General features: G+C 37.4%; 3 protein-coding genes across 6 annotated transcripts in view; 1 reads left to right on the top strand and 2 right to left on the bottom strand.

Moving 5' to 3' along the window:
* Positions 1-49: 49 nt before the first annotated feature.
* On the bottom strand, positions 50-15,939 carry LOC145469121 (RAC-gamma serine/threonine-protein kinase-like). Its single transcript, XM_081452800.1, has 15 exons — positions 15,820-15,939; positions 13,722-13,807; positions 12,277-12,399; positions 11,735-11,846; positions 9,798-9,894; positions 9,546-9,677; positions 9,338-9,403; positions 8,340-8,408; positions 8,001-8,123; positions 7,374-7,502; positions 6,345-6,476; positions 5,413-5,495; positions 4,396-4,483; positions 2,801-2,900; positions 50-2,109 (listed from the first exon to the last, which is right to left on the bottom strand). The coding sequence occupies exons 2-15, from the start codon at positions 13,783-13,785 to the stop codon at positions 2,024-2,026; spliced, it is 1,404 nt and encodes a 467-aa protein (XP_081308926.1). The 5' UTR covers positions 13,786-13,807; positions 15,820-15,939; the 3' UTR covers positions 50-2,023.
* An 801-nt stretch (positions 15,940-16,740) lies between these two features.
* Positions 16,741-18,691, bottom strand: LOC145469129 (RWD domain-containing protein 2B-like). Its single transcript, XM_081452808.1, has one exon. The coding sequence runs from the start codon at positions 18,664-18,666 to the stop codon at positions 17,755-17,757; it is 912 nt and encodes a 303-aa protein (XP_081308934.1). The 5' UTR covers positions 18,667-18,691; the 3' UTR covers positions 16,741-17,754.
* Positions 18,692-18,770: 79 nt separating this feature from the next.
* LOC145469110 (1-phosphatidylinositol 3-phosphate 5-kinase-like) overlaps positions 18,771-25,367 on the top strand; it is a 42,069-nt gene continuing 35,472 nt past the window's right edge. For all 4 annotated transcript variants that reach the window (XM_081452774.1, XM_081452773.1, XM_081452772.1 and 1 more), the window contains exons 1-6: positions 18,771-19,304; positions 19,759-19,948; positions 20,346-20,725; positions 23,236-23,387; positions 24,068-24,188; positions 24,608-24,814. In XM_081452774.1, coding sequence (XP_081308900.1) covers positions 18,930-19,304; positions 19,759-19,948; positions 20,346-20,725; positions 23,236-23,387; positions 24,068-24,188; positions 24,608-24,814 — 1,425 coding nt within the window. In that variant the 5' untranslated portion in view covers positions 18,771-18,929. The remainder of the gene's footprint in view (positions 19,305-19,758; positions 19,949-20,345; positions 20,726-23,235; positions 23,388-24,067; positions 24,189-24,607; positions 24,815-25,367) is intronic.

Genomic DNA, 25,367 nt, shown 5'->3' with positions numbered 1-25,367 from the left:
TTTTTCTTCACTTTCTCTGTTGAATCAATGAGTGCCCTTGTGACTTCTTCATACAAAATACCAATAGTTTATTTGATATCAAAAAACAAAAATAACAATTGCATCACTTACAATAATTGTGATAGCTACATTTTGTTACTTCATATGTACTGGAAAAGACTGATATAAAAAATCCCAGAATATATACAATTATTATTCATGATCATGTAAACACAACAAAATATGTGTTTTAAATATTATGGGGTCATAAAATTAATGTGGACTACTTGTAGACAAGTAAGTATTTAACAAGGGTTAGTCAAAACCTGGCTGCAAAAATAATCTTACTAACTCACTAGCTATTTTAATACCAAATCTTAACCTACAGAGATTCATTCTGAGTGATATTTTGGCTTCTAATTTGCATGTTAAAAATTGGTTTTATTACAAATTAATCTAAACCATGTTAGAAGCATTCTGCAAAGTTGTACGTTAGTTTGCATAACCTGGTATATATTTATCAGGACTGAAATGCATGATATTAACTTCAACACTGCTGAAATCCTTTCATATGCATTCCTAGTATTGGTACTGTAAAGAATGTAAACTTGTAACTGCAACTTATCAGAATCGAAAATTCTACCTATGGTATGGGAAATTAATGAAAGCTCAATTTGGAAAATCCTTAGTTGATTGATTAAAATAAAAGACATGGTTGATGAACTAATCATTTGAAATCCAGCTGATTTCAACATCTAGTTCCACAAATTGTGCCATAAAACAAAACTATTTTGGATCACACTATTCTTGGGAAATCTGCATCTTCAAATTAAATTTTATCACTTCTCAGCAAGATGGATTTCTAAAATTAATCAATATTAAAATGGTCCACACTTGTTCTAACGTGCTCAGAAATTGCCTTCATTGATCATTACAACAGCTAAAACATTACAATGTAGGTAAAATTCTTAGTTGAATGTTGCCAAACAGTCTGCTACACACACCAATCTGCTGACACACCAGCAATGTACTGCTTGGTGAAGTCTTGTTCCATGATTGCAAAATATGTATTTTTTATGATAGCAATTTTAATATACACGTAAGGGACAAAAGCAAGGCCACATGAACACAAAACTTATCTTGCGATAGTGTTTTACGTAACCAGCTGGTAGGAAAAACACAATGTAATGAGATAACAGGAACATAATCACATACTAACAAAAACACAAGGAAAAAAAATGATCTTTTCTTCATGTTGCTGTTCTTATCTGGTCAGTGTGAACCAGGCCCTACCAACTGCCTACAAGCAAATCATGATTAAAAAATATATATATCTGAGCAATTTCGCAAAAACACGCCCGCTAGGTTTTGTCTGGATTCGGGTGCAGCCCGGCATGTCACACAATCTTTCTCTCCCATGAATGTGGGGAAGGAAGATTGTGTAATGAGCATCTACCTGGGAGGCTTGTGTCATGTAGAGTACTGACAGATCATTCCCAGGCTTCCCACAATCTACAGACTATACCAATGGTCTAATGGCAGAATATTGACTACCAGTCCACAAACAAACCACAGGTGGTGTTCTGAGAATCTCACAATGGTCTCTTATTAGTCTACAGATTGCCAACTTATTCTGTTGAAAGACTACCAGCAGTCAGGCAATAGAAAGCTATTTAAAGACCAATTTTGATATATTAAAATTCAGCCTAAAACAATAGACCTCAGCTTGAGGCTCCAGGGAATAAATACAGAGTTTGTGGGGTTTATTCCCTGGAGCCTCATGTTGAGGTCTATTGTTTTAGGCTGAATTTTGGTTTATCAAAATTGGTCTATTACATGCCATAAGTTGGCCAATTTTTTTTTCTTGGGGGAAGGGAGAGAGTGGGCTGTTTTGAGAATTTCTTAAGGGATCAACATTTTATTGTCAGACTTAAGTTTGCAGCTCTTGATTGTAAACGAGAATTAGCAAAAGTAGTGTGAACAGTAGCTAACACTTAGGACAGTATCATTTCTAGAACACTTCATCATCACATGCTCAGCATTGTCATGACTGGAGGTCATTTCCCTTGTCAGGAGTGTAGGAAAACTGATTAAAAGCCTCTTCTTCCTCTGGAATCTCTGCAAGGTCTCCTGCAAGAAATTTCCCAAAATGATTTATTTATCACATTATAAATTGGAACGTTTTTTACCCAAACCAAACAAGACGTTTTCTTGTTCTATACATCTAAGAACCTGCCCACTAATGGGAGAAACAGCCATAAACATTAAGGGAGAGAGGGAGGTAGGCTTAATATCATGGTTAATGCACAGGGTGTTACATAAAAAAAAGATTGGAGGTGCATACTTGAACACCATAATGGCAAAACTTTGCTGAACAATGAGATAGAGCATACTCTGATGTGATAAAATACAAAGGAAGCTCTGCAATGGGGGCATAGTTGGTTTTTCATTACTTTGCTAAATGATTGGCTTAAAAAACTTGTGCCACCTTTTTATCCAATCAGACATAAAAGTGAAACTTATCATGACTCATTTGCACATGTTTACTCATGCTTTGTGCCAGTTACAGGTAATTACTTTGAGTTTTGATTGGTTCACTGGATTGTCTGTGTCCTTTGTGATTGGCTAGAGTGATAACTTTGGTTTTAGGTTTATGAGACTCAATTGAAAACCGCTCTATGGTAAATTAATGACAATTTAAGGTAAACTGGTAACCAGCATCTGATACCCTACAATGAAGGGTACCAGAGTGTCTTCACTCAATTTAAGTAGTCAGACCATAACAGTTATTTAATCCCCTTGCAAAACAGAATTTCATTACCTTCTGGGGGTGTCAGTTTGACTGGCTCGTTGGTGAAGTCTTCATCAAAATTTGACACATCAGTTTCCGATTTAACGACAGGCTTGTATGGAGGTTTTACCTAAATTGTTCAAGGAAAACAGCACTAAATATCAAATGAGATATAACCACTGCTTCCATGAAAATCGAAAAAAGGTTAAAGAAAGTACTGATTGGAAAGATTATTGCAACTATCTTTATCTATAAAGGTTAAGTCTGCATATGAGCCAAGTGGCCTATAAGGAGCTTATCTCTGGTAACTTCTGTAGCATGAAACAACTAGGGGTATTTCTGTTACTCCCTGAATGGGATGCTAGTCCATCCCAGGGTTACACCCAGCATTTAATTCACTGGAACCCATTTGTACACCTGGTTGGAGAGAGGCACTGTGAGAGTGAAGTGTCTTGCCCAAGAACACAACCTGGACTGCTTGAGTGCACCAACCATGAGGCCACCAGGAGTGAGTGTTAAAGTAAGAAATGCACATAAAAGTTCAGAAAGATCAACGCTGGCCTAGGCAAGTGTGTGAATGCTTGTCTGTTGCATACTGTCAAGTCTGTTCCGGTCCAAGACGTGGGAAAAACCAGATGGTTCATCACAACGATTTTTGAACTTTCATGAATAACGAGGCAAAATGCAACAAGGAATATGCTACTCCCTCAGCAAATATTTATTAGGGAGTGATTTGTACACCACTAATGGCCCAAAACCAAGACGAAATCATAGCTAAACTGGCCAAAAGAACATGGGGCTGGATTGGGCATGTCCTCAAAAAATCCCAATAAACGTCATCAAAGAAGCCCTGATATGGACGCTGGAGGGTGGAGGCAGGTGAGAGCAATCAAGGATGACTTAATAAGCAAACTGTAAAGAAAGACTGGATCCCACAGTCTAAATAGAGGCATCAAATACTGTCCAGCAGAGGGTCTGGTGGGGGTGTGTGAGAAGGCACTAAGAGGTCTCGGTGAGTAAGTGGCCAAATTAACATTCTTGTCCCCAGAGCCTACAATCCTTTTGGTCAGCAAAAAAACGCATGATCTCAGGGTGGGTCAAAAACAGGAAGTCTATGATTCTTGGACTTCTCATCAAATCTGACAAATTTGGTTGGCTGAGAATCAGCCGAGGGTACTTATGGCTTGTCAGAATAAACTGGTTGGGATGACTGTTGAATAATGGTAACATTATGAAGGTTTTTTTTTTTTCCAAAATCATTTCCCATACTTGTTTTTGGCTGATGTGAAACTAGAAACTGGAAATTTAAGCAAATGGTAAAGGGAATTTCCACCATTCTTTTCCAAACAGAAAAAAGAGTTCTCCCTCTGGAAGTAGTCTACAATTTCCGAACAAATTTTCTGGAAAATTACTGTTCCATTTCACTTTCAGCCGAAATTTCTGCATTTTTTTGCCAAGGTGGTAGCACCCAAGGAAATTAATATTCTGTGCTGCTTAGTTGGGACCAGAGTGCTAAATTGATGATCAAAACTTGGATAGGAGGAGGGGTGTGGAGTTACATCTACATGTACATGTATTTGATAGGTTAAGTTCACATTTATCTTTCTAAAATAAAGCGAACTTACCCTCTTGTTGTAAATGTCTTCCCAATTAATTGTGCTAAAGAAAGGATGTTGCATGACCTCCTTAGCATCATCAGGTCCACCACCAAGACTGGATATGCAAAAACAAAAACAAAAAAAAACAAAACAAAAAACAAAAAACATTTATCAGTTGTGGTTACAAATGCTGTGTATGATCTATCATTCTATTTACAACACCTTTTCAAAGTTTGCTAACTAAATTACTTTCAACCTATCTGCCTTGAGCAATCTTTTCCAGTCAGGGCCATCCTTGTTCCATTTTGTTCGTTTGTTTGCATGTGTTTTTTCTTTAATTCATAACAAACAATATTTTTCACTCGGCATATGCTCTAAGAGTACAAACTGCTCATCAAGAGAGCTACATTGTAATACTGTTTACACTTTTTTGAAGACAAAATCACAGTTGCAGAGAAAAAGAAAACAAGAATAAGCACACAAAAAAACACAACTTACAACAAAAAAACGATTTGATTGGGAGATAAAAGACTGAACAGAATAAAACATGTTCACATTAAGTTGGAGTTCAATTCCTGGAACTCCGTTTAGAAGTCAGTCAATATTTCTCTTAACCATAATAACTTATTTTTACAGTTACTGTCAGTGGTTATTTCATCATCAGTTTAGTATGTTTAGTGTGCAGTTTCCTTTTGTTTGCCACTAAAATACCTCAGTGTGGAACTTTGTAACATGGCCAAGTTTGAACTTAGTCGTGTCTTGATAAATACACCGTAGTGGCGACATCATATAGCTCTGAAAAAGCTGACAATTTGACAAAAGTTTGTACGGATGATGTGCAATATTCGCATGCCTTTCATACAAATGAACCTCTTTAAAACTCTCACTGATTTTGCAAGCTATATCTTTGCTATTTATAAAAACTAGAGCAAAAAACTGCAAACTTGGCCATTTTACAAAGTTCAATGTGATCAATGGATTTCATTGCTTGGCCTAAATCAAACTGCCGTGACAAAGGGTCTGAATATTGTATTGTTTTCTCACCGTTTTGAAGGATTTTTCTCTAAAAGCCCAGCGAGGATACTTTTTGCTTTATCAGTGATTCTGGATGGAAACTTCACCTCTTCCTGAGGAGAACAACAGTGACAAGCAGTTTCTTTTTAGTCAACTCACCCAAACACCCCAAGGAGACCTGCACCTAGCCATTAGCACTCAAAAAGTAGGATGCCATGCACCCTCTTTCAAATTTGGGACGTCTACTTCCAAAATGATTGACAACCATGGCCAGGTCTTATAACAACTATTATGGAGCTTAAGCAAAGACAACACCAATGTTAAGGACTATGCCTAGTAAAAATGAATTTTATATTTAAATTTCAAATTTGGCAATTATCTAGATTTCTTCAGTATACATATTGGTCTAAAACCCAGTTCAAAATATGCAATGCCATTGGTGGTCAGCTCTAAAAGGAAATACGACAAATTAGCCATTGTGGTTGCACTTTCTCCAATATATAAGCAGAGCATGGTTATTTCATGTTGCTCTTCTGCATTAAGGATGACTGAAATGTACAGTGTACACAGATTTCTAATGAATGTGCATGGCCTTTGCTGCTCGTTAAACGTTAAATGTTCGGTGAGGTTCTTGTTGCTGCTACCACTGTGGTTTGCTCAAAGGAACTATGTCACAGTTTCCACAACTTGAAAAGTTTAGCCTAATTATTTCTAGTTCAGCATTTGTAATTAATCTGTGTTGATCTTCTCTATCCTTGTACAGTTCCGCTATGGTCCCTCTATCGATGTCAACTACCATTATCAGGTTTCCTTCACTTTTTAAAGTAATTTTGCATACAGCAAAAGTAACTCAAAATGCCAAGACTGCACTCCTCTAAACTCGATCCCTAGTTTAAAAACCTCAACTAAAGATCATAGATCAGACAACTTCAATATTTAAACTAATGTTTAGCAGTACTGACCGTCAGAATAAGTTCAAAGAGAACTTCATGATCTCTGTTGTAGAAAGGTAGACGGCCACACATCATTTCGTACATGACCACACCCACACCCCACCAATCCACAGCTCGGCCATAGTCATTGTCTTCCAGAACCTGTTTTAAAAACTGATTTAGATTTATCCAAGGCCAGGTCCACACTACGCCAAAGGAATTTGAAAACGGAGGTTTCATTCTGAAAATGCATCAAATGTTTTCCATCCACACTACAACAGAGGAATTGAAAAGTGCAACAATCACCGGTCATTTTGGATTTGTGTTTGAGAAGAACTCGGTCAGCTGGGAAATCGTGTGATTGTTGTGACGCTATCCTTTTTGGATAGTTCCATTTTCAAAATGGTTTCGGTCTGCATGAAAACAAAAAGCTGGTGTTTTCAAATTCCTCCTGTTTGACGAATGGTTTCAAAAAGCTCTGTTTTTGCGACAGATTATTCTAGACGGTGGGCCTGACCATAGAAATAATTAGCTCGGTTTTCATATTTCTCTGGCGTTAAGTGTGAACAGTAGGCCTAACCATAGAAATACCTGTCAGTCTAGTTACTTTGAGTGTCCAAGCAACTGTGACCAACTTTGCTGTTAATATTATAGTCTGCCTTTTTATTAATGTACATCTTCTCTCGGTTCAATCTAAAATATATTTGCCTTAAGCTATCCATCAACTTGGGATTGACTTGGCAAGTTTCAAATGTTAATTTTTATCACACTCCGTTTCAAAGTATTCAGTTTTTCTACTCCGAGTTAGTAAGCTTCCTGCAGGGGCAGTTGGATAATAGACACGGCACACACAAAGTTTTTGTATTGTATTGTATTGTTATACACCGCAGCCTGTATCACAGCAGCAACGGGTGAACAGTCAAATATTTACTGATAAATGCGTACCATCTATAGTAGTCTTACTGTATACATGTATTTAAGCCATCTACTCAAATCAGACTCTTTTGAAAGTGTGGATCTTGAGGAACTGGCTAGATTTCAAGCTAATTATTCACTGACCTCAGGGGCAAGGTATTCAGGGGTGCCACAAAAAGTCTTGGTTGTTGCTCCATATGTGATATCTTCTTTACACAGACCGAAGTCAGTGATTTTGATATGACCATCAGAGTCGAGAAGAAGATTTTCAAGCTGTCACAAAGAAAAGAACTGATTGAATGAGAAAAATAGAACACTGCAGCACACGTTTTCCTAAATAAACAAAACCAAACGTAAAAATAACTCAACTTCTTGGATAACGGAGATGATGGTAAGAAACCATTAAGTGACAAAATAATACAAAACTTTGTTTGAATGTAAAATCCTGGGCTATCAAACACAAGTTTCTTTGCATGCTGTAAAGGGAAATTCTTTCTTCGAGTCTAGGGCTTTCAAGATCTGTGATATACCATAATTATATATTAATCTCCCTTTGGTTAAGCTTTGGTTTCTGATTTTATTTTGAATACAGCATTTTTTCCTGTTTTTTCTATTTCCACTAAACCAATATGTGCCACAACACAAAGACCACACACAACACAAAGACCCAGTCAGGGTGCCCTCAATCGGGAGTCAAACTGCTAATTAAAACACTTAAAACAACTGAGTGTCCCACTGCCAATGCACACAACTGCTGATAATATTTATTACCTTAAGATCTCTGTAAACGACTTTGTTGTCATGGAGGTACTTGACAGCCAGCACAATTTCAGCTGCATAAAACCTTGACCGCTCTTCTGAGAACACACGTTCTCTGGACAAATGGAAAAAAAGCTGGAGGAAAAAGAAAAGGTACAATATAAACGAACAACAACGAAAAGAAAATTCAGAATTATCTGTAATGTGTCATTAAATTATATATTGTCTTGTTTAATTAATTAATTAATTAATTTTATTATTTATTTCATTTTATTTTTTTTGGCTGGGGGAGGTATGGTGTTGACAAACTATATTAACATACATTGTCTAACAAAAGTAAAACTCACTAACCTCACCACCATTGACATATTCCATCACAAATACCAATCTGTCTTTTGTTTGGAAGGAGGATCGCAATTCCTGTTACACAAGGTAAAGAGTTATAATCACAATTATTAACAAGTAATTATTTTGTGAAATGACTGTCATTGAATATTATTATCCACATTTTAAGTGATAAGTCTGAGAGCCTAGTGACCCACCAGGCTGATGCTTTTCTCTACCCCCCATCCTCTACCCCTCCCTCCTGACATGGATGGAATCCTTGTCCACCAAAGGGACTGCTTGATCTGCAGTCATGATCTGGAGCACTTAATCATAAGACCACAGACTACACATACACACAGTCAAGTACAGTGGAGCCCTGCCTTACAGCCACCTTGTTATTACAGCCACTTTATTCTGGCCCAAACAAAAGATCAGTCAGTCATTTTCTTATTTAAACTCATCCCCAATTGATGAGTTTGGGAAAGGTGCCTTAGGGATGGTCGAGCTGAGATATGAGCCTCAAGCAGAGCATGCAGGTATCCACGGCAACCCTGAGAGTGGGCAACCACCAGGCACTGTCACAATGACAGAGTCAGTGGAAATACTTAACACCCCATATACTTACCATTACCAGCGAAAGGGAGGGAGGTGAGGGAGCAAAAGCACTCAACAGGCAAGAATGGCACTCATAGGCAAACTGCACAATCTCACACAGCTGGCAAGCAAAACACGTAAGCCCAGCAAAACCCTGTATGAGACCACACCGAGCATGATTGTCCTGAGAGACTGCTGACCAGCATTAGCTCGACTCGAACTTTGCCTAAACTACATTTAGCCCCATTTAAAGAACCCCTTTAATACGGCCATCCCTTAATATGGCCAGATTTTTGTGGCCTGTTGGTGACCAGATTAACGAGGCTCCACTGTACTTTCCATGGCAATATACCATACATTCTATACTGGCAAGATCATAACCAGCAGTTCTGGCATTCCTACATGTATCTTTATGCATGCCAACATACCGTCAGGAATGGGTGGACTGTTGTCTTCAAGACTCTGTTTTCTGTTAGCGTATGTGCAACTTCATCCTATAAGAATTAAACTTTCATTTTAATTTGCTTCCATACCAAAAGAAAGTAAGTTCTACACATACATGTAGCATTTAATGAATGGCCACACGCTAAAGTTTTGATCACAGGTTTACAGGTTAGAACCACATTGCCACATTACCTTGGCAACAATAACTTCTTTCTTTAAAATCTTCAGTGCTACGACTTCACCGGTCTTTTTCACCCTTGCTAGCATGACCTTGCCAAATGTTCCTTTTCCTAACACTTTCAGCATAGCAAAGTCCTCAAAGGTCTAAACAAAGACATATCATGGCAATTATTGAATCTTAGAAAAGCTGAGTGCTCTTACAGTGTTTGTTAAAAATTATTAGCAGAATTGAAAAACATGAAGTACAACACACTGATAACAAACCACTTTTTGACTTCCTATAGTGATCTCATCTGACTTGTCTTTGTCATTTTCACGCAACTTATTTGCGACCTCTTGAATGGCGGTAATCCACTCTTCCCTAAAAACAAAAAATACAAAAAACAAAAAACAAAAAAACAATTATTAAATGCAACTGTTGGGAAAAGTTCACTAAAATGGAGCTGTTTTATTTGGCCATCAAGCTTCAACCTCCAACCAAATTGATTGCTACATGTACATTAAAATCAGTGTCTGCCACAGGTTTTGGACTTGTAACACATTGTGCTGTACTAAGAGAGCAATTATGTCATTTTTGCAATGAAATCAAAGATTTAAATTATTATAATTACTGTATGTGTGAAACTTTTAATTTACTTAAAATTTTGACCATGTACTAAAACTTATTGCTAATCAATGACTCAGCAATGATTTCTAAGTGAATCGTTTTGCTTTTGATGTATGTCACTCATTTATAGGCATTCCATGTGACCTGAAGCATCAAACATAGCAGAGATTTAGTAATAAAATTTTAATACTTTCTAACCTCGTCTTCTCAGCCCCTACTGTAAGATTTCAAGTGTTATAAATCCTTGTTTTTTCCCCTTCAATTCATGGTCTGCAAGCTTTGTGCTTAAGCCATAAATCAAAGGGGAAAAAACTTGGTCCATAACTTACAGCATGGACTTTGAACTCTTTGATCAAGAGGATCTAACCTTTCCATATTTCATTTGAGTTTTATAAACCTGCGAGCCAAGGGGCGAGCCATGTGAACCATGCGAGCCATGTGAGTCATGCGAGCCACAGTACAAATGTTAAGATTTTTTATTTGTTACATTTATATTCACATGAGAACAAGAACAAGAGACACGGAACAAGATGAATAAGATCGCAATATTAAATTCTTGCAATATTATATTCTAAGGGAAGAGAAAACCACATGCAGCAGTCAGCCAACCGACAAAGTTTTGATAACTCTGATTCACTAAAGAGTGAACCTGTTAAAATTACGCGATTTACTCACCACTCTTGACGCCAATACACAGAGTTGCCCTGAAGTACTGTTCTCTTTTTTCTTGAATGATTTTCAACGTGGATATCAATGAATGACAGGTGTCAATGGATACCATTCAACTACCCATTCGAGTAGCGGTGGGGCAGTGGAGCCGTACTTTTCTCTCAGAAGTTTTTTTTACTTAAGTCTTAAACCTTAATAAATTTTTGATGCATTGTTTTTATTTTTTGCGGATCCTAGGTGATTTGAATAGACAAAATTTTCTCCAAACAACAAAAATATGAAACAAAGAAAAAAATTCATCTAACTTAGGGCAGCCATTACTATGATGCAAGACTTGGCATGATGTACAGATGTTTAAAGCATTTTTCCTATTTAACACACCAGCAATAGTTCTGGTAACTGAAGCGAGATTAGGATTTTCTTCTGGGAATATTTCAGTTGTAGGCACTTGCCCTGGGAAAGAGAGAGTACCCTGATAGCGAGGTTGTACCGTTTATACTTGTCCCAGGGTCATCTCCGCTTTCAAGATGGCAGGCGGGCGGTTTACAGCGATAGTTTAGTGATACTGTAGTTGGGCGCAAGATCTATGTTTCTTGGTGAAATGATCGACAACCTTGATATGCTTCTGCCCAGACCAATTGAAGAAAAAAAAATACTCGCAAAAATGGCTCGCACCGTGGCTCGCATGGCTCACTGGCTCGCAGATTTAGCAGACCCTTTCATGTTGTGTTCTAAGTTTTGTTATTTTGGAATACGTAAACATACATTATGTTTTGTCTAATTAAAAGCGCCCTTAGTTAGTATGTCTCTACCAAACCCCACCTGCAACCAAACATTGTAAATTACCTGCTTTTTGCCAGTTCTGACAAGAATTAGTGAAAACATGTAACTTAAAACTGCAAAAGATACAAACTGCAAAACTAACCTTTCATCAGTGTTGTCTAAATGGAAAGTCCTTTCTATTAGTGTTGTCCATTGCCAGCATCTTATAATGAATGAATTTGCCTTTGGCTTTTCTTGTCTCATTATCTGGCATTCTGGTGAAAGATGAAAAATGCCAGTAACTCTTGATAGCAATATATTATACAATATAATCATGGTAAAAATTTTACAGAGGAAAGAGTCCTGATAGGATCTTGCATTAAAATCCTGCAAGATCCTTGTGTCCATTTGTACTCAGGTTCATTATGCCTCCACGGGGCTCGAAAAAAACCTTGAATTCTAGCTTGCCAAAAAGACAAGCATCTCACAAATTTTGCTTGCCCTAGGCAAGTTTTAGTTTACTTTTTAAAAATTTATTTAGTTGACAGACAACTTGTCTAGGCCCTTGCCCATCATCTAAGTGAGAATGAAAAGTATCGTGCCTGGCAGGAAAATCTAATTGACCTGGATGACTGAACAGCACTTTTTTCAAACCCTGCTCCAAGAAGATCAGACGATGTACATGTATAAATGAAATGTACTCACTGGCCACAGAAAAGTTGTTAAGGGGCTCTACTTCTCTTGATTTGGGGACTTCCTTGTAACCTATGAAACTGCCATCACTCCATAACTGAAAGTATCTGGGTCTCCAATTCTTGATGTATTCCCCTGGGAAATAATTAAAACAATTTCAAGGCTAATTACTGGTGAATGAATTTTTTACATTTCAACATTACAGAGCGTAACAGAAATATAACAACAACCTCCAGGAGCAGGCTTGCAGAGATTGAGCTACATGTACTGGCTATGAACAGTGGTACATTTTACACTAGCCTGCAATGTAGGCATATATTGGCGAGTGAGCGTATTTTGATCAAGAGAGCACCCTCTTGGATTCAAACTTGGAAGAGGCTTGGGGAGAGACAAAACACATCCTAAGGAGGAAGAGTGCAGCTGAAAAAACTCCGTCCCCACCCCCTCCCCACCCACTTTTCCTAATCCAACATGGCAATGAGTATTGAGCTGATGCCAGTAAGTCATGAACACAAGGAAAACGCTTGCCCTGCAGGCTAATGTTATATTACATCAAAGAGCTAACACAAGATTTTATGGGCTGTATTCCACTGTATGGTGTATTGTACACTGCCCGTGTGCTTTAGTTGGGATTTATTTGGTGTCTTACCTTCAGAGCAGGAGGAATAAGCATCTTTAAGTTATCACTTACATATATTATAAGTTTCTTAAATTTTGTTTTCTCACTCTGTACTCAACAATTTTAAGTTGTTAATATCCAAAGTAGGCACCTCGTTAATGGCTAAGTCATCTTGTGAGTATTTTCAGGAGTTAGTCAATTAATCCAAGGCTATTGAAAAGGAATGTAGCATGCCTACTATACAATGTAAATGTATATACCACTTTCTGTGCAAGACATTACATGAAATGGTTACCTAGTTCTGACTGTCAAAAACAGTACAAATGATTGGGGATATTTTCTGTGCCACACATACATGAAAGGACTACCTACTCTGACTGTCAAAAGTACTAAATAAATGATTGGGTGGGGTTTGGTCCCTTGCACAGAGTCTCGATCTGTTTGTATCTTGGGATTGCAGAATTGGAAATTTGAGAATTGGAACATAATGGACAACTGTTACACTTGTCAGAAATACTAGCAAATATGCCACAAAGTAGAAATTACAATGACATGCTTGTCCAGAGTGTTCGTCTTTATTTCTTCTTCATAATATTCCCAATTTATTGTTTTCAATTTTTTTGTATTTCTTGCTCTTCCAAAAGAGGGTGCCTAGCCGCCCAATCCATCCCCTCTAAATCTGCCCAGGTTACCCAAGAAAGCCAAGTGCTACTGGTTTAGGCTGAATGCTTCTGATTGCTAGACTAAGTGGAAGTAACAAAACAAAATTCAAATATTTTTTTGGCCCTCAGGTGAACACCACCCCTGACTGATGATTAATCTCACGAAGTCAACATACCTCTCTTTTGGAGCCATCCCACTTTAACAATGGTAGCACCATTGCTTGGACCACTTCCAGACATGGTTTAACTTGCTGTACAAACTCTTAAAAACAGAATGACAATACAGAGTCTTAAATTTAGGTTCAGTTATATCACCCTATAATAATTATATTATAGATAGGGCAATATACTGACAGTCCAACAGTAGGTTTTTTCCAATCCTGCATCCCACCACTATTTTTGACTCAATCGTCCTCAATATTCAGCTTGATCACACCTGGTTAGAGTTGCAGTCCTCCATGTAATGTCTGTAACATGTGATTTTCCATTTTTCATCCCACATCCTGCCGCAAATTTGACAACTATCCCATATCCTGTCTATCAAAATGCGCAAATCCCTTTCCTGCTGAAATATTTTTATCCTGTATCCCACCATTTAAAGTCCTGTCAGCCAGTAACTCCACCTTCATTTTTACTCCCATCCCTCATCCCAAACCTATGTTGGGCCCTCTACACCCCGTCTTGGAACAAGATGAACTTTTCAAGAAATCTATCTGGGGATGTGTCTATTTATAGTGTTGTGCAACAGTGTCTTAAATTGGTTTTCTCGTCTGTTACCTAAGCTAGCCCAGTTAAGATCTCAAGAATCTGGGAAGATATTACATCTTGGATTTATTTTGCAAGCAACCTGCCGACCATTGGATTTAGGCAAAATATTGAATCAAATCAATAACTCTGATCCAACAGATTAATGAGGTGATCCACTCTGATCATTGAACCAGGCAGACCCTGAATATGTTAATTTTAACTAATTGACAAATTATCTTCAGAACTAGAGTATAAGGAAGCTAAAAACATCATGGAAATAAAAACACCTAAAAACGAACACTGAATATCTTTAACAACTACTGCATTATGTATAAAATATGTCTTGATGTACTAATTAAAATTTGTCACAAAACTTCACGACATCTGCGGAAATAAACTTAACGTTATATTAATTAGTTAATTCTTGTATTAATTTTATGATAATTAAGTTTCATATATTTACACTAAGCTCTTAAAAGCAATCATGAAATCTGAGGGACGAAAATGTTTCCAGGGTTTCGCAGCTTTAATTCAGTGAAACAACTCTAAAAGATCGCACTCAGACAGCTTATAACTTAGTTATAAGTGCCTAAAGAGTGAATTTACAATAAACAACTACTTCGACGAAGCGGACGTCTATTGAAAAGGCCAACCAGCAGTAAATGACGGAATTTTATAATTCTTGGAAGACAATCTTATGGAATTTGGTCATGAACACCGAGTTTGCCACGAAAGTTAAAGATTCTGAGCTTGTGCCGTGGGACAAAATCCAAAATGAAATATTGCACTGGTCTCAAAAGTAAGTGGATGTTTTCGCAAAATGCTACATATACACAGTTACCTCAATAATACAGTTGTTACTTTATCTCCAGGGACATTCAGTTAGAAACAATAGAAGTCAAATCAAAAATGTAAATGATCTACGCGTCGAGAATGAAAGATATAAACCGATCAGTGGTTCTCCGAAGACTTGAAATGACACGGTCTGTTCGAGACAAAATTTAATTAGCAGCTTTCCCTCGACTTAAAATGAAAGCAATGACGCAGACTTAAGCACAGTATACGATATTCACGTAAAATTCCTTCCACGTGAAAGAATTTTTAACAATTGCAGCATAAGGGATTAAATGAAGCCATTCATAATTACCGCCCACAAAGCTAGCCAACTAGTGTATTGACTCAGCATGAAGTTCGAAGCTTGATCAAGCGCTCTCTCACAAACGGAAGCTACAAGCTAAAGCTACCACAGTGTCACAAGGAAAGCGAATGAATTTCAGCTAACAAGTAAGTATGGAAAAGCTAAAGCTAACTTAATGGTGCCTAGATGTCTGTTCGTGTTAGAGTCCAACAAAAGGGTAACAACAAAGATTCCGTGGAGAAATCGAACTGGAATCATTTTAACGAGTGCGGAAAATTTTCCTTTCGTGCCACTCTCCCGATCAATATAACAGTGGCTTCAATTAAGATCAGTCCCAAAGTGAGTCAGATTTACAAGTACTGTGTACAAAATAAAACATAGCTACCCACCTGTTTGTTATTCCTTGAGATCTTAACAATATTGGACAGTGACAAATTCAGCTTCAGCGTTTCGCTAGTCTGGAGCGAAAGTGAGCAAGAGGCTGTGGACCAGTTGGGTATACAGAATGTTAGGTCCCAGTCTCCAACGTGGCCTCTAGTCACGCAACAGTGAAGCGATGACGTACCGGAACTTCCAGTTTCCTTCTTTCTAGTTATTAAAACCTCGCACCCCCGCTTTTAACGCGGTTTTGTGAATGAACAATAACGACATAATAAAAAGCGCCCAATCTCATGTCATCGACTATTGTTCTTTAATCTTTAACCCCTCTTCAATAATAATTATTATGCAAAAAACCTGATGTCTTTAGACTTACCTCTGGCCTCTAGCACAGATAGGTGGGAATTACACAGGCCCTTAGATGATGACGACAAATCTCCCACCCCCTAAGGAAACTAGTGAGATCAAATCCCCTGAACCTAGTGACTAAACAAACAAAAAACTAAAATATGTTAAAAAAACCCTAAAGAAATAAATTATAATAAAAATAATAAGAAACTAAATAAGTAAATATAATCAGATGTGAGCAGAGCAGAACTCTTTTAATTTATGCTGACTGATTAATTAGATAAAGGGATCATTTTTTTGGTCCTGGCATCAGTTAATTTTCAGTCTTCTGGTCCTGCGGAAGGCCACTTGAAAATTTAACTTTTTCTTTTTTGTTTTCTATCTTCCCAAAAGAGATCATCACAATTTCTTGATTCCAAAGACCCTTTGCAAGAATACAGTGGTGGATCTAAGGGAGGAGCCGCCCTTATTTTGGGTAAAAAAGAAAAAATCACAGAACGAAGAAAAGCCAGCAGAGCAAACACCCCCAACCCCCCCCCCCCCCCCACACGCACACACACCCTTAGTTAAAAGGTGAGGCTTAGGATGTAGAGCTATTGTTATTCAAATTTAGGCACCATTTATGCAAAGGGTCTATATTTCCTGAATATTTTTTCCTCAAAGTTCCTCTCACATTCTTAAAGTCAAGTTAATATCTGAAGACCGTTTTCACATTAAAAGCTGCAAATTAAAATAAGGTTGGAGAGAGATATTTTCTTCAATGTTTTTATTTTTCATCTTTTGCTTTTCAATTTAAGCAGTTACTTCTTCTTTGACTGTTAACATGATTTATCACGTACCACAAATAAAACCTTTTAAATGGTCTTTGGGTTTATTAAGTCACTGTTCTAAAAATTATGTGTTGTTCTCCACATGAGTTGACCAATTTTATTTAACAGTGTGCTTGGGCCTGTTTTTACTTCAATTTCTTTAGAAAGAATAATTATTACATATCAAGTCCAAAAATAAAAACACCCAACAAATTGGAAGCCACTTGAAAAATAATTTTCTCAGTTTTGCCTGACCTTGGAAGAAATCTAGACTTTCCATTCCTCAAGCTTTTATTTAGACTTTCGTGATTGAACTGTGAATACCAGTTCATGATACAAGAAAGCAAAACATAATTAAAAGTTCATCAAATATAAGTATCATTTATAGGTGGTGCATGATTTTTATGCTTCATAAGAAAAATATTGCTTGTGACAGCCATACCACAAAAAGATCTGAATGAAAGCACAGGATAACCAGACAATCTATAGCTATGTTGTATTGCATTTATGTTAATAAAAGAATCTTTCCTTGAAAAGCTCCTAAAGCTGTCGTCAGTCTTTCTAAAAATGTGATAAGATCACACCAAAACTAAGCTAAATCAATCTCTGTTTTTTCAAAAACAAAAGCAGAAAGAAAGAAACAGAAATATAAAAGAAAAATTATAGAACTATTCATGTAGAAAGTTGGGTTGCCTGTGGTAAAAGTAGATTTCTAATAGGTATTTATAGCAATTGGTAGAGCTTTCCTGGTCTGTTTCCTGTTCTTCCTTTTATTCCACAATACAGCTATCAAACATCACAATTAGATTTCCCTTCAACACCAAATAGAACCTGAAAGATGTAACCAAGGTCATGCTCCTCTAAATAATGAAGAAATTGTCCCATGTCCATGTGGTTTTCTCTAGTGCCATGAACTTCAAAGAAAAGTTCAACAAACCCAGTAAATTTCCTCTGATCATTAACACTCTTGTTTGCTGTCCCTTTCTCTCGGTGGCGGCATGTAATTTTCTTCCAGTTGAGCCGGCGTAAACGACTAAAATATCCTTCAACATTGTATTCATCCCCCTCCAAGCAAACAACTCCTGGTTTCCCTGGTAAACAAAAACCAGTTAGGTTATAATCAGAAGCCCATTGAAGAATATCCTTTCTTTTTGTTTTACTATAAATGTGATGCATGTACAGCCACATTCGCAAGAAGAGGGCTCCCTTTTTGCTTTTGCACTCACTATATTGTGACTTATTTTCTGTCTCAGATGTTGACCTTTCAGTTCGACTTCTTACAATGTATCCATCGCCATTTTCTTGAATCCACTGTATTGCTGGTAGGGTGCAAAGTTCCCCACTATCAAGGATTGAAATATATGAACTTAAATCATCGTTCAACTCTTTTTGAACGTCTCTGTTTAGGCTTTGCGATCTGGCAAAAAAATCTGGTTTAACAACAGGATAATCCTGAGGAAAATAACATGACAGATCTATCGCAGAATGGCTTTCTGATTCACAGTCTGGGTAAATGGAAAGTGAAAAGTTCAAGCCATTTGGTTTCTCCGCTGTCTTCCCAGAACAAAACTCTTGAATGTCTATGAGTGCTTCGTCATCTAATTTAAGCTCGTCTTCTTCAGGATACATAGATCGAAGCATTTCAACCTCTGAAAGCTGAAGTCCTAGGTTTTCACGCAAATCTGCCACGTTGGTCGCCATCTTTGTGAAAATGGTATTTGAGATAATCTGTGTCAGTTACTTGACGTACCTTTTGATCTTATGACCTAGTCTGCAGGCTCAGAAGGATATTTCGCTGCAGAATCTGTTGTAGATGTCGTAGGACTTTATCGAGGGAGATTTCCCCTGAAGACTATTTTTATTTCTGTGAAAGTGGCTTATCAGTTCCTAGCTAAAATGCTAAGAAAAGCAACAAAGAAAACACACACGGTGTCAAGAGGCTAGTGGCCTTCAATCAAACCAAGATGGATTCCGAGGAGGATGTAAGACTGACATCATTTCGTCCACTCAGTCCAGACCATTCCAAATCGAACTTCTCTCTAGCTCGATTTTTCCAGAGAAAACGGCATGAAGCGAGAGTGGAAGTCAAGGTGGATGCGTCAAAGGGCCAACGTCCAGTCAGCCCTTTAGTAAGTCCCCGTAGCTCTCCGCAGCTGCAGAAACGAACGAAAAGCCCTGAACCACTGCAGCGATCGTGGTCATCAGCCTCTCCACTGATTAGGAGGCGTTCCAGTGCGCAAGCTGGTAGTTCTGTTCCCTCGAGACGTGCTTCTCCTGGTCATCGTAATGTACACGCTGTTCTGGGCCGCCTCAATGCGGCTGCAGACGGAGGAGGACAGGTCAGTACTTGTGGGTAAAGAAAAAAAAAAATCTGTGGGCAGGAAATTGATATTTCCAGGAAATGCTGTTGTTAATGGCACGGTTGGTTTTCACATCATGGGGTGCAAAAATACAGATCTTGTTAAATTTCAGCATGGATAAAAAAATTTGGCAAAATTATGAATGGCACCACGGGAAAGTACTGCTCAGTAGCTTAATTCCATGTATTAAATAGCTACACACGAGTTTTATCTGCAGATTGAAAAGTGAGAATCGCCTTAACTTATATGAAATAACAGATCCCGGAGTCTTCTATCCATAAAAATTAGTATTGATAAAACTTCAAAAAAGAAGCACAACTATTTTAAGACAATTGTGTGGCATAGTGAGTGCCAAACCAATCACTTTTTGACACTCAAATGAAAGCCACTTTAACATATTTAATACTTAGAACCACAAACTCTTTGTTTTCAGCTGAGACAAGAGTACAAGGAGAGTGATTTCAAGCAGTACTGGATGCCAGATGAGAATTGTAAAGAGTGCTATGAATGCAGTGAGAAGTTCAACACTTTTCGCCGTCGACATCACTGTCGTCTTTGTGGCCAAATATTCTGCTACAGGTGTTGTTACCTGGAAATTCCTGGACAGCTTATGGGATATACAGGTAAACTAAGAGTAACTTTATAACATGAAAGGTTCTAAAAATATCCACACCCATCTTATAAAGGGACTTTTCTGTTGGGGAAGGTGGGATAGATCTCAAAGGAACTTAAAAGTTGCCACTTAAAAGTTGCCAAGCTGTGTGGATCAGCTTGACTGGACTGCAGAGGGCTCTAATACCTAACACCTGTTACAGTTAGCGCTGAGTATGCCGTGTGGGCTTTTGATAGTATGAGTGAAGTTGCCTGCTGTTGAGACAATTCACCCATAAAGTATCAACTGAAGTTTGTTATAGGTGTGAAGATCAAGACCAGAGGTGAACCAAAACTTAATGACAGCCCTTAGACTGCAATGTTATTTATGGTACACCAACAAAATGATTGACATCCATCTTTTACCAGGGTTCTTACGAGTGTGCACCTACTGCCACAAAGTTGTACAGCATTACACTCAGTCCTCTGACTTGAATGTCACCAGAAATCTGGAACAGCTACAGGCTGACCTGCGCACAATCAACTCTGAGCCAGACTTGAGTACCACTAACAATAGCAACATGACTATGACAGTTCCTAAACCCTATCCCTTTGATTTTGATGATGAAGAGCATATCTATATTCAGCCATTGCTCAGAAAGGTTAGTGGTACTGGTGCAAGTGGCACGGCTGGAATGAATTCTTATTACGAAAAGTTTGAGCTGAAAGAGAGACCATCACCCATGTCAGGGAGGAGACCGTTTGATGCATTTGGAGTCTGTGCGGCAGAAGCTGACATGTTGAAACAGGTCAGTGGAAGTCTCTGGGTGTATATTGGCTTGATGTAGATTTTACTGGCCTTTCACTTGACGTTGCTTGGCTCAAAATTTCCTTTTGGATGTCAATGTAAGTCCCTCTATGGGTAGTGTTAGGGTTCAAAATCTCACAGGAAGTGGACAGGTTATTTTTACCCTAACCCTTTACGGTTTACCCCCTAAAGTGAATGGCAGTTTTTCCTGAATCAGCTAATAAAGACTCTCTGCCTGTGTACAATATACCATTTGAAAACCACTGATCAGTATATTTAAGAACTGACATTAGCAGCTATGGAGGAGGTATTCATTTTGAAAGGAATTGCTTTAAACTTTGAGTATCGACTTCCAGTGCATATCAACTCTCAAATATCATAGGTATACCCCTGAGCTATAGCTTATTTAGCAGGTCTTAGTACATACTTGTAGCTTGATGTGAAATGAGTCTTGTGTTCCAAGTGCATCTCAAAAAAGAAATTGGAAAATTTCGTGGGTGGTCAACCATGTCTTCGAAAGGAGGGGGTCACAATTTTATGCCTTCAATAAGCAGATCTTTACAAGACAATTGTTGTGGCAAAAATTCATAGAAATCTCTCAAATATTCACAAAGTTACTGATGAAGTTGTGTGTCAAATGGCACACATAATAAAGGGAGTAAAGGGTTAAGGTTGAAAATGAAATTTTCTAGTACAAGAATATGTAAAATCAGGCACGGTACAGGCAAAATTAAAGCAGGGCATCATTGAACTCCTGTTAACTGTACTTTTCAACGTTATCTGAACCACTTGTGGCCAAGTTTGAACCAAAACTTGATACAGTGTTCGTGTATCTTTGAGTCACTGAGCTAATAATACAGCTGCTGTAATTTAGTTTTCACCTATAGTCTCATTACACTGTCTTTGAAGAATGTGTCTTGGAGCATGTTTGGAGATGTACTATTAATATAATTTCAAATTATTGTCAAACTCATGATTGCCTAATAAGATACTTATTTTTGAGTTATTTTTTTGTAAAAAAATACCTCTTAGTCGGCACGTCGGGTATGTTATGGACGGGTCAATGGGTGAGTGAGTGAGTGAGTGAGTGAGAGATGTATGTATGTCACACCAATCAGATTGGATCTACTATAAACAGCCAATCAAATTTCTTCTTGTAAAGGTAAATGGTATGTGAGAAGATTTGATCCCGATAGAGTTCAGAACGGCCATATTTATTCTTCTATAAAAGAGGAGCAAGTATTCATATATTGGGTTTACTTCGACATTTTCTGTGGGTTAGGCTGAGGATTTTAGTTAAATGAACGAGATGAGCCTTGAGGTTTGAAACAGTTCGTGACTTAGTAGTATGCAAATGCAACGAGATATTTTTATTTTTAGTTACAAAGGTAACTTGATACTTTTGTTTTTCACAAGGAGTAAATTCAATAAGAGGTCACGAATCGTCGCGTGTAGTTCTTAGGACATGTTTTAGAGGGGACGAGACTTAAGATTTGAAACAGTTTTAACGGTTACAATAGTAAGTGCGGGTAACGATTGTTTTGTTCTTGTTGCATGCAAATGTAACGAGACATTTTTGTCTTTTTTAGTTACAAAGTGTAATTTGACACTCTTGTTTTTCACAAGGGAGTAAATTCAATTAGAGCGGACGAATCGTCACCACTCTTTCCCACGAGATGTTTGCTATCTTTAGTAACAAATGGTAACTTAACACTTTTGTTTTTTAAAAATATGGGAGTAAATTCAATTAGAGCTGACAAGTTATCGGCTATTGTTTCCAGGATATTAAACAAAAAAGGTTTTGTTTCTGGACGGTTTTTACATCTCTGCAGTAGCAGTTTAATAGTTTTATTTGATGACATTCATTTCAGTCCGATATTTTTAAAGGTAAAAAGTATGAAAACTGTTCAAATGTTCTTTGAAGACTGCATGGCACCAAGTTAAAGTGCATTTAATTAAATCAGACTTTCAACGTGTCAGAGGGTTTTTTTCTCTTTCCTTCTATTTTCGGTGAAGTTGTGTTGTGTTGTGTTGTGTAAAAAGGTAAACTTACGACTCGTATAAAATGCGAAAAAGTCTCTAAATTAACTTGAGTATTTTTGAGCAAAAATTTCTCTTGGGGGTTGGAAGGGTTATGTGATCGGTGAGCGAGGGAGTTATGCATGTGCGCGTGTCACACCAATGACAGTGCGGGTTGTATCAAAGAGCGAATCAAATTGCCTGTTAGAAAATAAGATGGTATCTACATTAATCTGGAGACGTGTCAGATTACTGCAGTTTGTTCAGTCGAACATTTTATGGCTTACTATTTAGCTATCTTACCATGACCGATGTAACATCGCAACCAAAAAAACTTCTCAAATTAACCAAATCATTACTGTACCATGAATGCTTCTATCTCCAACACTTCACACACAAAAATAACTCTTGCACGCCCTGCGTGCCTATGTTTAATATTATCTCACTGATTACTCAGCGTTTTAATGCTGTTTTTACTTTGTCCAATTTAAGGACTCTTTCCGTGAGTTGTGGAATCAAATAATGTCCCCAAGGTCTGGATTAGAACTACAGAGCCATCGCTTCCGTTTGAGGACTTACCAGAATTGTTTTGTTGGAAGTGAATTAGTTGACTGGCTGCTTAAGTATGAGAAAACTTCCACAAGGTATAAAATATTTGGTATTTACTTACATGTAGACATTAGTCTTTCCTTTTAATAAAACTTATAAATGCTCCAAATTATTTTAATTTTTCAGTTCATTCTGGAAGTAGCATATACTTAGAGCCATGAATTTAATAATTTTCTTATAAATAAATATATTAAACCATTATTTTTAAAATTTTCTTAAAATTATTATAATGATTATTCATAAATTAAATTCATCTTCAGCTTGTAGTCTTTATGTTGAGTTATTAGTTTTTTTTTTGTTTTCGTTGCTGTTTCCGTTTTACTTTTTTAATCGTGTTCCTGTTAAATACAGTGGAACCCCCCTTACGACCACCCTTTACACTCGATAATTAATAGTTGTTATGGAAAAAAAAACTTTTTGGCTTCCTTTTTGGTCATGCAAATTTTCACTGATTTTCCATGTTCTTTTGTGAATAAACAGTCTTTTGCCACATAAATCCTGCACTGTAGACCATATGTAAACTATAAGAACGGAATTCTGCCTAAAGGATTAAAGGGGAACTTGATTGACTTCTTAACAGAAAACCAATATCAAACGTGTCTCCAAGAGGTCACTCCATGAAACTTGAGCATAGTCAAAGTAAAATCTTGTACTTTGTTTGTATTATAATTGAAGACCCATCTTTGAGTATTTACTTATATTGAACACACTATAGAAATCAGGCTGTTATGATTGGTCAAGGTTTGCTGGAGTCTGGCTGGCTAGAGCCTGTACCTAACACACGTGACGGAGGAGCAGTCTTTAAAGATGAATATGTTCTGTACCAACCTGGAGTGGTAAGGAACCATTGCACAATTACAGAAAATATCTGAACCTATCCCAAGGTGGAATCTATAAAGCCAAGACTGTGGCAAATAATTGATCTGCAAGAGACTGACAAATCAAAATATTTTGCCATAACCAAGTCCAATAATTGTTTTATCATTTGATCACCAAGTTTGTTTTCATATTTAAATCACTCTGACAGCTCAAGGAAGCGATCTGCAATTTTTCATTCGAGAGCATGGTTACAATAACGCATTTACGAGCAGAATATTATTTGCAGCAAAACACATTTAGGCAGTGCTACACACGAGCAGACTGTTATTTGTAGGCAGTTATTTACAGGTCATGTGTTTGGCTCTTGGCCAATGAAAAGGGAGAGAAAAATGTCTGGAATGATAAATTTATGACCTTTATTTCAATATTGAAACAGGCTGTTTCCACTAAGAAGTCATCACTATTCTGGACAGAGACAGACAAGCCTGCTGACAAAAATGAATCCCTGATTGAGAGTGATGAGATCATCAGTGAACACGTGGATGATGATAATGATGAAACAGTACCTCACTGGTTCCGACAGCTAGAGCAGCATGGTGTTGAATCAGCTTCAGAGGAGTTTGATTGCAGTTTCTCTCAAGAGGTTAAGATAAAAAGTCATTTAATATATAATTAGTGCACGATTTTCAAAAAAAAAGGGTGAGATAGAACGTTTTTTAATTGAGTGTCATAAAATCAAAACCAACCCAGTTACTTACTAATTAGACCACTCAGCCAATCTCAAAGCATTTTAATTGGTTGATGTACAGCTAACACTAAACAAATATCAGATAAATTCTCTCATGCCATGTGTGCTATACAAATTTGTTTTAACTTTGCTATTTTGGCTAAGTGATAATATTACAGCCAAAGCAGATGGTGGATGAATTTTCATTTTTAGAATAACTGCAGCAATTCTCGTGTACTCATTGGCTAATTTTCATTGTCAACAAGCAGACAGACGCATGAATTTATAATTTATGCAATGCATCAACGAGCGAGAGTGGACAATTTGACAATTTGATATTGTAAAAAACAAATTGACGTCAGTTTCTCATGCGTCTGTCCTGTTATCGACAATGAATTTCGTCATGACATTGTCAAAGTAGTCTGTGGATCCACAGCTACTTTGACAATGTTATAACAAAATTTATGAT

The sequence above is a fragment of the Orbicella franksi genome, chromosome 15 (assembly GCF_964199315.1).
Source record: "Orbicella franksi chromosome 15, jaOrbFran1.1, whole genome shotgun sequence".
Classification (NCBI taxonomy): Eukaryota; Metazoa; Cnidaria; class Anthozoa; order Scleractinia; family Merulinidae; genus Orbicella; species Orbicella franksi.
The sequence above is the reverse complement of the archived record's forward strand: the minus strand, read 5'-3'. Positions and strand labels throughout refer to the sequence as shown.